Source organism: Maylandia zebra, linkage group LG22 (assembly GCF_041146795.1).
Source record: "Maylandia zebra isolate NMK-2024a linkage group LG22, Mzebra_GT3a, whole genome shotgun sequence".
In the NCBI taxonomy this organism is placed as follows: Eukaryota; Metazoa; Chordata; class Actinopteri; order Cichliformes; family Cichlidae; genus Maylandia; species Maylandia zebra.
This window is the reverse complement of record NC_135187.1, coordinates 11,288,927-11,302,713: the sequence shown is the minus strand read 5'-3', so window position 1 is coordinate 11,302,713 and position 13,787 is coordinate 11,288,927. Positions and strand designations below refer to the sequence as shown.

Below are 13,787 nucleotides of genomic sequence, written 5' to 3'. Positions count from 1 at the left end.
TTTGAGGGATCAACAGCTCTGCGCTGCTTATAACTTCTTTAATTTTCATTTACTAACCGATTTGCTTTTCCAGCCACATGTGGGCATTGGCGAAGTTTATCAGCTGTCATCGCAATAACTGGATAAAAACATGAGCAGATGTTTCCAGCAAACAAACTCAAAGAGACAGTATGCTGCCTCACCGCTATACCTCTTCAAATTAGACTTGTTACCTGTAAGAAAAGTCAACATCTGGCAAACGTGTGCAGATATTTTTCCACAGGATTTGGTGGAACATGGAGAACGACTTCACTTCAGTGACAATAATAATGAGAAAAATATAGGGTTTTTGAGCTCCCGCTTTGTGGGGAATAAATAATTTAAACCACTAGGTGGTACTTGAGCAATTACTCTTATGTCAATGCAGTGGTAGTTTAGGGACCTGATAAAGCTGCCAACTTGGCACCTATAGAGGTTTTCTGGCACTGATAGGAAACTCTAAGCCAGTATTGCCCAACCACTGTGCCACAGCACATATAGGTGTGCCGTGAGAAATGATCAGGCGTGCAGTGGAAGATTATCTGCTTTTTTTTTTTTTTGTATTTATACGCAACACCTCAAAGGCCGGTCCGTCAAATTATTGTTGGACATAAACCTGTCCGTGGCGCAAAAAAGGTTGGGTTGCTCTAAGCGACTGGTGTGAGTAAGGTGCAGAACAATTACATTCTCTTCCACTAGAGGGCAGTACAACTACCTGCTCTAATGAAATTGGTTGCCAACTGCCAGTAAAACAGAAGACGACGAAGAAGAAATTACATAATAGTCATGCCGTGAGACGACGCAGCGCGTAATAGCAACAGATAAATATTTGAAAAGAAAAAGTAGTCAATCTGACCTGGGTCCTAGAGAAAATTCCGACCCAGATTAAGGCCCTAGCATGAATAGTGGTTGGGACAAACCAAATCAACTCCACTGTGCCTGGTGCGCAGGGAAAAATTATCAATATGCTTTTTGTGACATTTTTGTTTGGTGGTGTGCCATGTGATTTTTCTAATGTGAAATATGTTTTGTGGCTCCAACGGTTGGTAAACACTGATCTAAGCTAATCCCAATACATGAAGATGCGATTATATAATCTCGTCCGGGTTGGGGAGGCCCTAAAATCCTGTCAGGCCCCGAGAAAACTGTTTCCAGGAGTGGAACATTAGGACTACAATGTCCACTCTTCTGCCAAGATAACTGGCTCCAGGAGCAGAGTAACAACTTCATGGATGGAGAAATCAGGTAAACACAGACTGAACAATGGATTTAGATTTATAGGGAACCTAAAATGTGATGTCTAGATTGTTCTGTGTCTGCTAGATTTCTTTTCTGAATGAGTCTGAGCTTGTCTGACCCTTAATGCTGAAGCATTGTTCAACTATAAAGTGAAAATGAGAAAACAGTAGAATGCAAGCTTCACTAAATACAAATTTTTCCCAAGCTCCCAAATCAAGTAAGTGATGTCAGTGCTTTGTTCTCATACACATAACTGTGCTTCAGCCCATCACTCGTGTTATATACAAGTTTAAACTGGTCCAAAAAAGAAGATCCTGAGAAACACATTTGTTTTTAAACACTCAACATAAATCTCCTTAAGTTCCTAGGACCTGGCATCCACATATGTGGACATCACATTTTGGGTTGTCTAGACCAAAATACTAAATTTTGAGCTACAAGGGCCTGATATCCACTTACGAGGACATCACACTGCCACTGTTCTATCGAAATTTTTTAACAAATGTCCTCATATGTGGATCTCATTTTTCTCAGAAACAAATATCAGGTAAAAAAAACCCCCAAAATTCATTGTTTTTACATTCATCAGGTCCCAACATGCCCAAATATCATACAGAAATTAAAAATGCATGCCATGGAAGAGTTTGGGTCTTAGGAGGTTAAATATACTCTCTTTTTTATTCTTAGATGCATGCCTCAGTCAAAAACCACACTTTCAATATAACAACTATCCAAAAGTTTAACCCACTTTCCCACGATAAAGTCTTACAGTATATATCCTGAACTTAATACCTGGAAATTCATAGCAAGTCCTGCAGCCTTCACAGATGCTGCACAGCATTCATCATTCAGCCCATTTCTCTAAGCTACTTTCCAATTAATGGCAAAAGCACATTCTGCCATTCTCACTCTCATTGTTTCTCCATCAGATAGTTTGTTGTACAGCACCTTTCATTCCATCTTCCACCTATGTTTCATTTGCATCATTATGTTCATCATTCATATTTCCTTCAGCTTTCGCAAACAAAGATCTCAAACATTTTCAAAGATATGCGCGGCGGTATAACATGCACAGTCATGTGTACGTTTGTTTACAAAAGAATGTTTGTCAGCATTCAAGCCAGAAAGTAGGCTTGTACATCTTTAGTGTGTGTATGTGTGTGTTTTGGTCTTTTCACACTTGAGCTCCTCCAAATAGTGAGTGCTATTGCGGTGCTGGGTGACAAGGCTACTTGGTAAAGTGCTTTTCAAGCCTCTGGCTAATGGCCTGCTGAAAACTTCTGCTGATGAAAATGAGATCTCCCCTACCAATGAGAATTTCTGCCCTGTCTGCAGCAACAGACATATTGTCAGTATAAGGGTGTATGATTGAAGTTTGTGCTTTTTTCAAAGAATACACAGAAATTCAAATCACTACAGAATACACATTGCTTCTGAATGCCATGTCAGTAAATCTGCATTTTGCTGTAGGCAAAGGTCACAGTGGGTTTTACAGAGTACAAAGTGCACATAAATATGATCTGTGTGTATGTCTTTTTTTGTTGTGTGCAGAAGTAAAAGCGGATTGTGGTGATATCATAAAAAATGCATGCGTTATTTCCAAGCAAAACATTCAAACGTTTCAAATAGGGGTCAAAATAATTTTTTAGAGGATTTTCTTATGTCGAAAATATGAATAAAGTAGTAGAATTTGTCTGACCAGATGAAATGATGACATAAACTTTGTAAAACCACTAGAAATTCAGTCAAAATCAAGTGGAGTTAAAAAGTGTTCAAAACTGGAAACGCATGTAGTGCAAGTTTATTTAAAGTTCATCTATTTTTCACACATAATGTTGCCTGATGTCAGACGTGTCCTTGTTGGTCCCTACTGAGTACAAATGCAATATCTTTTAAAAGGTGCATTCTTTGTCGTTTGATTTTTGGTTTCGGAGTGTGCCACGTTTAAGTGCAATTTAAATGGTTTCCATTTACATGTTTGTGTTTGTTTTTGAAGGTTGAAATGGAACTTACCAGGCAGGCTTGTTGACACGTTGACTTGTGTGTAGAACCTCTTGTTGGGCAGCAGCTCTGACACTCCATTCAAGGCTTCTACAGTAAATGTGTAATTGGTGTTGGGAAGAAGATTGACCACAGTCACAGTTCTTTCTGTCAGGCCAACCTGCTGAGGCACAAATCCAACGCTAGCCCCACATGGCTCACACTGCCTCCCGATGCACTTCCGGCATCCCACACTGTAGGTCAAATCCACCCTGCCCCCTGTGTCGGACGGAGCAGCCCAGTCCAAGATCAGCGTGGACTGCTTCAGAGTATAGGTCAAGTCTCTGGGAGGGGATGGGGGACCTATGAAAGAAAAAAAAAAGATAATTATTTAGATTTATTAGTTATCACAGGTCGCTCATGAGCAGTTTGTAAGAAAATACAATGCGTGCTCAATTTGAATGAACTGTCATGCAATTTGATATACAACAGTCCAGAGGCTTTATGGTGGGTATAGAAGCATTTATACCAACAATATCATTATAATCAAGCGCCAGTGTTGGAAGGTTACTTTTACCTTTTGCCTTCATATTAAATAAATTTTTGAACAATAATTTTGATTTTAATGATGTGATATGATGTGATATGAACCATTTTACATAAATAGGTGAGGGAAAATCTGAGGTACTTGTTGTGAAATATTAGTGTATGTAGCATTATTATTATACTTTGACAGTTTGAAAATATATTTTAAGAAGATGTATTGGACTGAGACGGAGGAGGGATTATTGCTCATATAGGAAGGAAAATATTTGGGGTAAGGCTCAGGATTTGATTTAAAAAAAAAAAATAGAATAACATTCCCTTTTGTCTGAAAGATTAGCGTTTTTTTCCATTATGTACTGGTGTCATCTGCTGTGTGAAACAGACCCTCCCTTTACTCTTAGTAAATAAAAATGGCTTGCCATGGAAAGTGTTTTATCTCTCCCGGAACACGAGTCTGATTTGATATGAGGGGCAGTGATGTGAGCTGCCTATTGAAAGGCTGTGTGTATCAAAAGTTCAGCATTATACAGTACATGACAGAGGTAACAAAAAACTGTGTAAACATGTCATTTAAAGTTAAACCACTTCTAAATGAACCCCCGCAACAGCTAAAAAATTAAATATACGATCCAGTAGAAGGCTGTAAAAAGCCAGACCAGAGGACTCCATCCTATCACTAAGTCAGCATTCAGTGTCTTTTGGTTCATATCCTCTTCTCACTGAAAGCACAGGTCCATTAAAGGTCATGAATTTTACATACATCCTTGTATGTGTGTGCATGTGCGTGTAATGAATAAGTGAAGGTTTGCTGCACTGTGCGTGCCATTAAAAACACGTCACACACCACAGCTGCGTCCCGCTTCCAAACACACGTGGTGCCCAGGGTTACATAAGCCCAGAAAACATTCACATTATGAACACACACACACACACTCGCACACACACAGTAGATGCAGACACAGCTGGGCCTCTTTCTCACGTCTCTGTCCACTTTCATGCTTTCTTAGCCTTGCAGTCCCTCACTCTCTTAAGGTTTCTCTTTTCTTTCCATCTTACATTGCGAGTGCCTCTTGTTAAAACTTCACCTCCACAACTCTTCCCACTCTTTTACTCTTAACCTGTCCCAACCTTCTAACTCCCTTTTCCCTATAGCCCATCCACATCACTATTCAACTCAATCTCTACTCCTCCAAAAATATGATACAATACAGAAAAACTTGCATTTCCCTTTAAACCATTGTCATTAAACTGCATGTGTTATCTTTATATGCTACCCCCTCTTAGTTAATCTCATCAAATGAGATCAGGGACATCTATGCCAGAGATAACATAGTCTGACAGGCATGAGAGTATTTTTGCACCAACAAGGTGATTCCCAAAGCACTTTTAGTTGAAAACTTGACATATCTCAGCATGCTATATAGTGCATCCTTGAAAAATGCGAGAAAACTGGACAAATGGAGGACAAAAAGAAGTGACAGACCTATCCACATCAGATCTAAAAGCCATGTCCCCAAGAAATAGGAAAAAAATCCAGCAGAGACCTGGCACGCAACCGGAGAGTTACATCAGGCTCTTTAGTTGATCTGTCTCGTGTTCACTAAAGCCTCATCGAGAATGTTATAAGTGGAAATGTGGATGTCAAGAACCAATTCTTAAAGAAGGGAAACAGGACAAAAAGGCTGACGTATAGAAACACACACTGGAACACTGGAAGTCGTGGACTGGCCACTCTGAAGCACTAACCTCAACATTGTTGAAGCAGTGTGGGATCATCTTGGCATGTTGAAGAATAAAGGTAGTGATACCAACTATTAACTTCAAAGCTCATTAGAACTCTGTTTTTGCCAGATATACTCTGTTTCTATTCAATCAATCAATAAACTTCAATAAATCACTGCACCCATTTCATATTTTAACTAGCAAAATATAAAGAAATGAGGAGTAGCTCAAGACTTTTGCATAACACTGCACATTTATGGTAAACAACAAGTTTAGTTTTTTAAGTTTTCAGAGAAAATTGAAATTGTGCAGTCTTCAAAATCAGAAATAATTATTATGCAGCAACATCATTTTGCAGTTATTCTCAAACAACGATTTTGCTGATTTAATTGCAGAAACATCTGATGACAAATGGTATGCATCTCGTCTCCAGTTTTTTTTTTTCTCTCCAAATAGTTATTGTGTTACAACTGGAGCTGTCAGCAGAAGTTCTCCTCTGCCAAAACTTACAAGAATTTAAAGACTAATTTTAATTAACTATTTCTAAAGTTCTACTTTTCATCTCCATTGCTGCCAAGGGAAATGCAGCAGTGTGCTCTAATGGAAAAAACTCAATCGTCACCATTAACAATGGCAGTCAGTTGAGTCATGAAGTAACAGATGAAGCTTAATCTTATAATTAAAGCTCTGTGCTCCTTCAACTTTTTCAAAAAGAATTCTTAAAGCAACTATGAGGTGCACAGTCTCTGATTCTCAGTGTGGTAAACACATTAGGGTCGTGATACTACACTAGCATTAAAAAGGGAGAAGAATAAAATCAGTTGTTCTTTAATCACTGGCGTAATAATGCGCACATATCAAACACTTCATCTTTGAAAATCATAATTTTTTCTCTTACTCTTATGAGGCTAGATTCATCAAACTCTTTCTCTAAATGTACAGTGTGGTGGATTAGTAGAATCTGGGGATTATCATAATTACAGAATCTATAGTGTAATTAATGTGGTCATTAGGCTGCTATGAATATTATCACACAGGATCAGTGAGCTCAGCAATCAATATTATAATTACACCCCTCCACTGCACTTACCATTAAAGCTAGCATGACCACACACTTTCATTCATGTGTGTACGCACTAACGCACAAGTCAATGTGAATACGTATATAAACACACATGCACTAACTTAGAGACCCTATGGATTTATGTCCTGAATACTTTCAGGATATATACCCTATTATTCCTCCATCTAATTACTAAGCTATAATCAATAGGCTGTTTTCCATGCAGAAATCAATAGGGCCAACCTGTACGGCTCTGTTTGGCCTCATAGTGAAGAAGAATCAGGCCGAGAAAGGGTCAGAAAAAGTAAAAGGTGAGGAATGAACAAATAATATGTGGCGAAAAGGGATGAGGATATAGAGTGTCGCTCGAGGATAGAGGGATGAGATTTTGGTTTGACAGAGAGAAGAAAAATGGGATGATAACACGCATGGATGGAACAGATGAAAGGATAAAGAGTAAGGAAAATGCGAGGAGGCGGTGGCTAGAAAGAAGAGTGATGACTGGTCAAGTTAAGAAGACAGAGAGATGGGAATGGAAGAGGGTGTTGAGGCATCAAAAAGGAGGGGGTAGAAAAAGAAGGGGGGATCCAGCGGAAATGTAGATAATGGAAGTATAGCAGAAAATGGATCTGTAATGTCAGGAGAAAAGGTGGAAGAATATGGAGAGAATGCAAAAGGTTAAGCAAAGAGATGGCAAAATGGGTTGATGGGTTTTTTTGAAAGATGGATGGGAGATATAAAAGGGATAAATGTTAAGAGGCAAAGAAAATGGTTTGGGTGAAGAGGCGCTTTCATATATAGCTTTGGATACTAATAGACAAAGGTTGGAAGTGGTTACATTTACAGAAAACCCTCAAACATACAATGACACAGACGTTCCAGAGGAAAAGTCTTCCTTAGAAAATTTACTTTAAATACCATGTCAAAAAAAGACTGGATTTATTCTTTATTCCAGATCAAAGAGGAATTGTCCAACGAGGCAACAGATGTCATTAACCAGTTATAGACCAAGATTTTTGCTTATGTATTTTCATCCTTTAAGCTTGCAGTTATACAAACACTTCACAACTTTTTCATCAGCAGAGCAGTACAAGGCATGCATCCTGTGTTGTGAGAGACCTACTCCTAGCCAACAATCTGGGAAAGGTTATAGAAACATGGAATGCAATACAATGAAGGGTATATGGTGAAGGAGAGGTGAAGGGTGCAAGGAATGAGTCATGGAGATGGGGTTGATGAGGACAAGATGATGAAACATGACTTGGGGGGGAGGGAGCAGGTCAGACCAAGAGGTAATAGCATGAAAAAAGGAAAGGTGGATGAAAGGGTACGGGGTGAAGGACAGGTTGTTTTAAGACATAAAGAAAATGGATCTTTATTGTTAAAATGGATAAATGGCAATTGCAGCTATATCAAAAGCTGAATGGGAGGTTGAGATATTGATTGGCTTACAGACATAAAAATCTATACTTTATGCAAAATTTCAATATCATATCTTATATGAGTTATATGGTGCGACTAGAACTAGTATTAGCATATATATATATATATATATATATATATATATATATATATATAATTTAAGAAGATATAGACATAAATAAGTGCAAGTATATTATTATTATTACGTGTGCATGGCGCTGAGGGATTGTCCAAAGGGGTCCTGAAGTGATCCTCCTCACACAAGCACACCATGGATCCTTCCTCTTCTGCGACGCTGTTGGCTGGGCAGGGGAAACACTCCTGCTGTCTGGACGACATCTTGTAAGAGCCAGGTGGACACGCTGGAAAAGAAAAGCAGTTTGTCAGATATGTCCAAATTACGTGATATATCACATTACATACATTTAAAAAAATATATGTAATATATCCTTTTGGGAAATGAACACATGAAACACATATTGCTATATCAAGGAACTGCACGTTCACAAGATAATTCTGCAGATATGCTAACAGTTTAGAGCCTTTTTTTAATCACATAAGCGCCTCTATTTCACTAAGCACGTTAAAGCCTTTGAAAGAACGAGAGGGAAAATTAAGAATGAGTGTAGAAAAATGAGAAAAGCCAGTGAGACCTCAGTGAAGTATAGATGAGATAAAAGATAGGATTAGAGCAGAAAAGTAGAGGAGACTTTGGCTAAATCCATCTGACAAACACAATTCTCACATTACATGTGATCGGTGGACCTGTGCAAATGCCATCAAAGTCTGCAACTGGAATGAACCAGCTATGCAAATGAAAGAAAACCAATGGATCGTGCAGGCACAAAGCTCCGAAGCCCAAGATTTTTTATTTCATTGTGCTTTTTCTCCCCTTGTTTCGCCTTATTTGGAAGTTATCCCAAAGCATGCATGAACCAAAATACAAAAGGTGAGAACGTGGACAAAGGTGATAAGTACTCATGACCTTACATGTGTAAGAGTACACACCATGTAACAGAAGCTTATCAGTGCAAGTGTGACAATGGGCGTGCATAAACACACACACTCAAACTCACTGAGAACAGCTTATTTTACACTCTCCCTGTATGCAGTTTCATTTTCCACTTGCCGTGCTTTTGTAGCAGGTGATAATGGGTGTGAAATCAGGCAGCCAGCTACCGCTCCATGCTCTGGTCTCCTCTCTTCTGAGACTGTATTCTAAACAGCGGGTCTACATTAACAGCTCTAGTGAGCTTTCTACCCCTCTCTCCCAGTCTTCTGCTCGTTTTCCATTCTCCTGCCACATTATTCTTTCTTATTCCTTTCATACCTTTCTTTGTCCTTCTCATTTTTTGTTTCGTCATCGTCAGTCTTGTTAGGTTCCAACTTTGGAGGCATGTTCATTTTTACCCAGAGTGAGAAACTAGTGATTGACATAACCAGTTAGTGGACATTAAATTAGTTTACAGATGGTAGATACTGGTTTTGAGAATATTTATGGACGAAATACTTGGTAACAAAGGCCTTAGCCATGCAAGTCTAGGGACTGGTTGTTAACCCCCTGGCAACCTCCAGTTGCTAGGGACAAATGTGAATTCCACACCCAGATCACGAGTGGTTGCTAGGTGTTTATCTCCAGGCGAAATCGCCTATAAAGAGGCTCCTTGTAATTGCTTTGGTCACTAGCAGTTTGCTGTGGTCGCCTGCAGTTTGCATGGTACAAGTTTACTCGTATAGAAATAATCACCATTTACTCTTCGAGCTGTAGTGAAACTTGAAAAAGTGCGAGATAACCCAGGAATGGAGAATGTTAGCTTTAACGTGAAAGTTGTGTTTGGAGAGTAAACTGCAAGTCTTTGCTTTGTTGCCATGCAAACTCAGGCTTCTTTGCGACCAGTTTCAAACTAGTGGCTGCCAGCAATCTCATCAACCACTCATCAACCAGCTGCAGAAAGTGAATAGGGAGCTTTAGCAATCAGTTTCAGAAGAATTACCAGCAACCTGTACCAGCTACTTGCAGCTAGTCTGAGAATATACATTTTACCCTCAGAACCAGTGGTTGCCACATGGTAGCTGACAAGCTTCTACACCTGCGTCATCGAGGCCTACATTTTAAATCAAAAGAAGCTATAACATGAAAATTATGACTCAAAATTATTTATATGACTCAAAATAAGACATGGTTGCTTTACTTACCCTGATACTACACACTTTTAAATACACAAATTAAAAAAAAAAAAGAAAAAAAAAGGGGGAAACCAACTACCAACAGAAATATTTGAAGCTAACGATACGCTGGCAAGGGTTAGCCAGTCATAATAGTCCATGTGGTACATGGTAAATGGACTGGTACTTATATAGTGCTCTTCTACTCTAACTGAGCACTCTACTACAAGCCTCATTCAGTAAATCATACACATATTTTTTCTAAATCAAAGCACCTTGTCTAACATCGACACACTTTGACATGCAGAAAGGAGAAACTGGTGATCAACCTACTATCCTTCCAACCTACTTTACCTCCTGAGCCACACCTGCGCCGGCCCTGAATTTCCAAGAAAGATTCTTAAACATTAAAAGATGTTCAATTCACATTCTTGGGTATGTTTACTTGAAGAGCTTGAATAGGAATTAGGAGATATCATGAGCCCCTGGAACCATGTTATCAACTGTGATTTAAGGCAACAGTGCCCTGTCTGAATTATGTGATAAAATTTATGGGATTTATGGGAAATTACAGTTAAGAAGACAGCACTTTTCCCACCTGCAGTATTGTGTCACACAGTCAGTAATGCTGATATATTTGTATGTGACACAGGCAAATTGAACACAAAAGCCTTCCCCTGGCTCAGACCAGTCTGAGAGTGTGCACGTGCCTGTATACCTTTGTGTATGCATATGTGTATTACAGCCCTGTGTGGCATGTTCGAGGCTGTAAGAACCTCGTAATCGACTTTCTAATGTCTGTCATTACACAAAAAAAAGCCTCTCGCTTTCAGCTCAAAGCACAGCCAAGCATGGGGACATAACAGAAACACACACACACCCGGTCAAGCAGCACTGAAGTAGACTCCCTTTGTTCCTGACTGTGCTGCCACTATCCTTCCCTTCGCCACAGCAAGAACATCAAGTGTGAATAGCACCTAAATCAAGGCAAAATTATGCATAGATCTATGAGAACAGAAATGGGTTTTGCATTTTCTACCTATCATGCTTAAAAGCAGGCTAGCCATATGGCTGGCTGCAGTTCTGACTTATCTCTTCAATTCAGCATGGATAGACATTTCGCTGGCCCACGATGGAAATGTGTGTCTAATGATAGGGGTGTATCAAGACAATATGTGCAGCTCAGATAACAAAAGGAGCTGGCTTTGCATGATGCCCGTCATTTTCAAGGGATTCAAAGGGTCGCCAAAAGCCAGTGCCAGAGAAGGTCATGTCAGTCAGCATGGCCACAAGCCATCTGCCAGTTGGAGAAGAGGAGTTAGTTTAAAAGGCATCCAGCGGTGAGAAAACAAAACAAAAAACTGAACAAAACAATGGAGATACTTGTAATGAAGAGTACTCAAGAGTACTCATTTGGTTTTTCTCATCTTTAAATTGCAAGGTGTATAAATTTAAGTGGAAATCAGAGTTTCAGTGGAAGTAAAGGAGAGTGGGTGGTTAGAGAACTAGAGAGACAGAAGGAGAGATCTGCCAGGACAGCTGGCAAACCAACTGATCAATTTGTCCTATGTGCTGACTGGGAGCCTCGATTAAATGAAACACGGCGGCAAATGTATGCACGCGCACGCGCACACAGAGGCATATTTCTTCAAGGTGTTATGATATAGATATGCAGTGACATGCCAGGTCCTTGGGGTGGGGGGTAGTGGATGACACAGTACGCCAACTGCTGTGAGAGATTGTTCGGAGAGACAGAGACACCAACAGACAAACAGATGGCGTGTGAGAGACAGAAAGACAGTAGGCTATGTACTGTACTGAGAAAGGACATTAAACAGGGAGGGATAATAGACTCCTTCAGACTGACTGATAGACAGAACAATAAACACAGGCATGGAATGCATACAGATGAGAAACACACTGAACGAATGAGTGACAGTGTTAGAATAAGGTCATCTATAGTAGGAATATATAAAACAGCAGAAGTGCTCTGCTTGCCATTGGAGCTTATCGGTAGTTAGAAAATAAATATAGGAATATGATTGCAAAACTTGTTATCAATCTTTCTTAGAAAATTCATTATTACTCTGACAGTTTGAGATATGCCAACAGTTTTGCCATCTAATGAATAAAAAGTAAAAGGCCAAAGAATCCACATTTCAATGAGCTTACAAATGACTTTAATAGACTTTTGTCTTTGTGGGAGGAATCAATTTATAGTTTGCCCTTCTCTCTTATTTTCTTTTTCCTTTCTTTTCTCTAACCTTAAACATGCCCATTAATAAGTCATGAAGCACTTAATGCAATACATGTGAGCAATGAATTGTTTCTTTGCCTCTCTGACAGCACACATTAATAAATATTAATAACCCTAAAAGAGGTTTACTTTAGACCTTTGTGCGCGCACACTGGCACACATTTGCACGCAGCTAAACCCCAAGAGAGATTACACATAGACATAACGCGACGATTTTTTGCAGAGGTTTTCAAGGAATTGAACAAAGTATGATAGTCAAAGGGGTAATGGTATCATAGAGAGATGGGGATGTGATTCCAGCAGTTGGAAATCAATAATTGAGAGAGCTTTAATTCAGATGAGTGCTCCCTGTGTAGCTGATGGTGATTTGAATTCTTTAGGCTTCCTTAACATCCAAAAAATTTATTCTCATTACCATCTTTTTACACACACACGGACACAGACCTACGCGCACATACGCACGCACACATGTAAATCTGCATATCCGAATCAGAGAAGTAGGGAGGTTGGAGAAAAATGACTGATTAATGTGTTCAAATGTGTCGTGTTAGGTCAAATTATTAAAATGTGAACTGATGAGGTTAGGGTGAGTCAGACTGAATTGGACTAGTTGAAATTGGACAAAAGTAGATGGGGTCAGTCTCATTCCACATGATAGATTGGCTGAAGAGAATGAGATATGGACCATACTGGATCAGAAAAAAATGTTGAAAAATACTGTTTCAAGCTAAGACGTTGGAGCTTAGGGGGAAAAGGCTTGGAAAGTTACCAGTGCAACTCTCCAGACTGAAAAATAAAAAGACTCTTAATACCCTGGTCAAGGCTCATGAACAGTATGTGTAAATTGTGGGGAATTTACGTGTATAGTGCTGTGCAAGTCATTCTTTGTTTTTTGCCAGGAAAATGGAAAATAGGTGTAGTAACTTACTGAAAGGAGCCAAACATAAATGTTTACACACTATGTAAAGCAAAAACTGAGTTTGTACAATTGAAGAGCTTAAAAATCAATATACCCATCTTCAACACAGCCTGAACTCTCCAAGGCTCTCAGGAATAGTTCTCCAGGCTTCCTGAAGGACATTCCAACTTCTTTAGATGTTGCCTGGGGAGACCAATCCATGACTGACAATGTTCTGTTATGTGTTTCAGGAATGCTTTAACTGCACTGGCGCTGTGTTTGGGATCACTGTCATGGTGAAAAGTGAAGCTGTTCCCAATTGGATGAATTTCCTGTTACTTGTTAGCATGTTGGATTACACTGTGTGGCAGGGCGTGGCCTGCGGTGCAGTGCAGGGAAGGCGGACGCACCTGCACGGCATCTGCAATCACGCCCCGCCGACTTAAATATTGTACTGGGTCCTGTGGTTGGGGTTG

General features: G+C 39.6%; 1 protein-coding gene across 1 annotated transcript in view; it reads right to left on the bottom strand.

The window, feature by feature from the left end:
- The window catches only part of epha10 (EPH receptor A10), a 162,463-nt gene that overhangs the window by 46,621 nt on the left and 102,055 nt on the right, over positions 1-13,787 (bottom strand). The window contains exons 4-5 of the mRNA XM_004548931.5: positions 8,197-8,352; positions 3,271-3,600 (exon numbers count right to left, since the gene is read on the bottom strand). Coding sequence (XP_004548988.1) covers positions 3,271-3,600; positions 8,197-8,352 — 486 coding nt within the window. The remainder of the gene's footprint in view (positions 1-3,270; positions 3,601-8,196; positions 8,353-13,787) is intronic.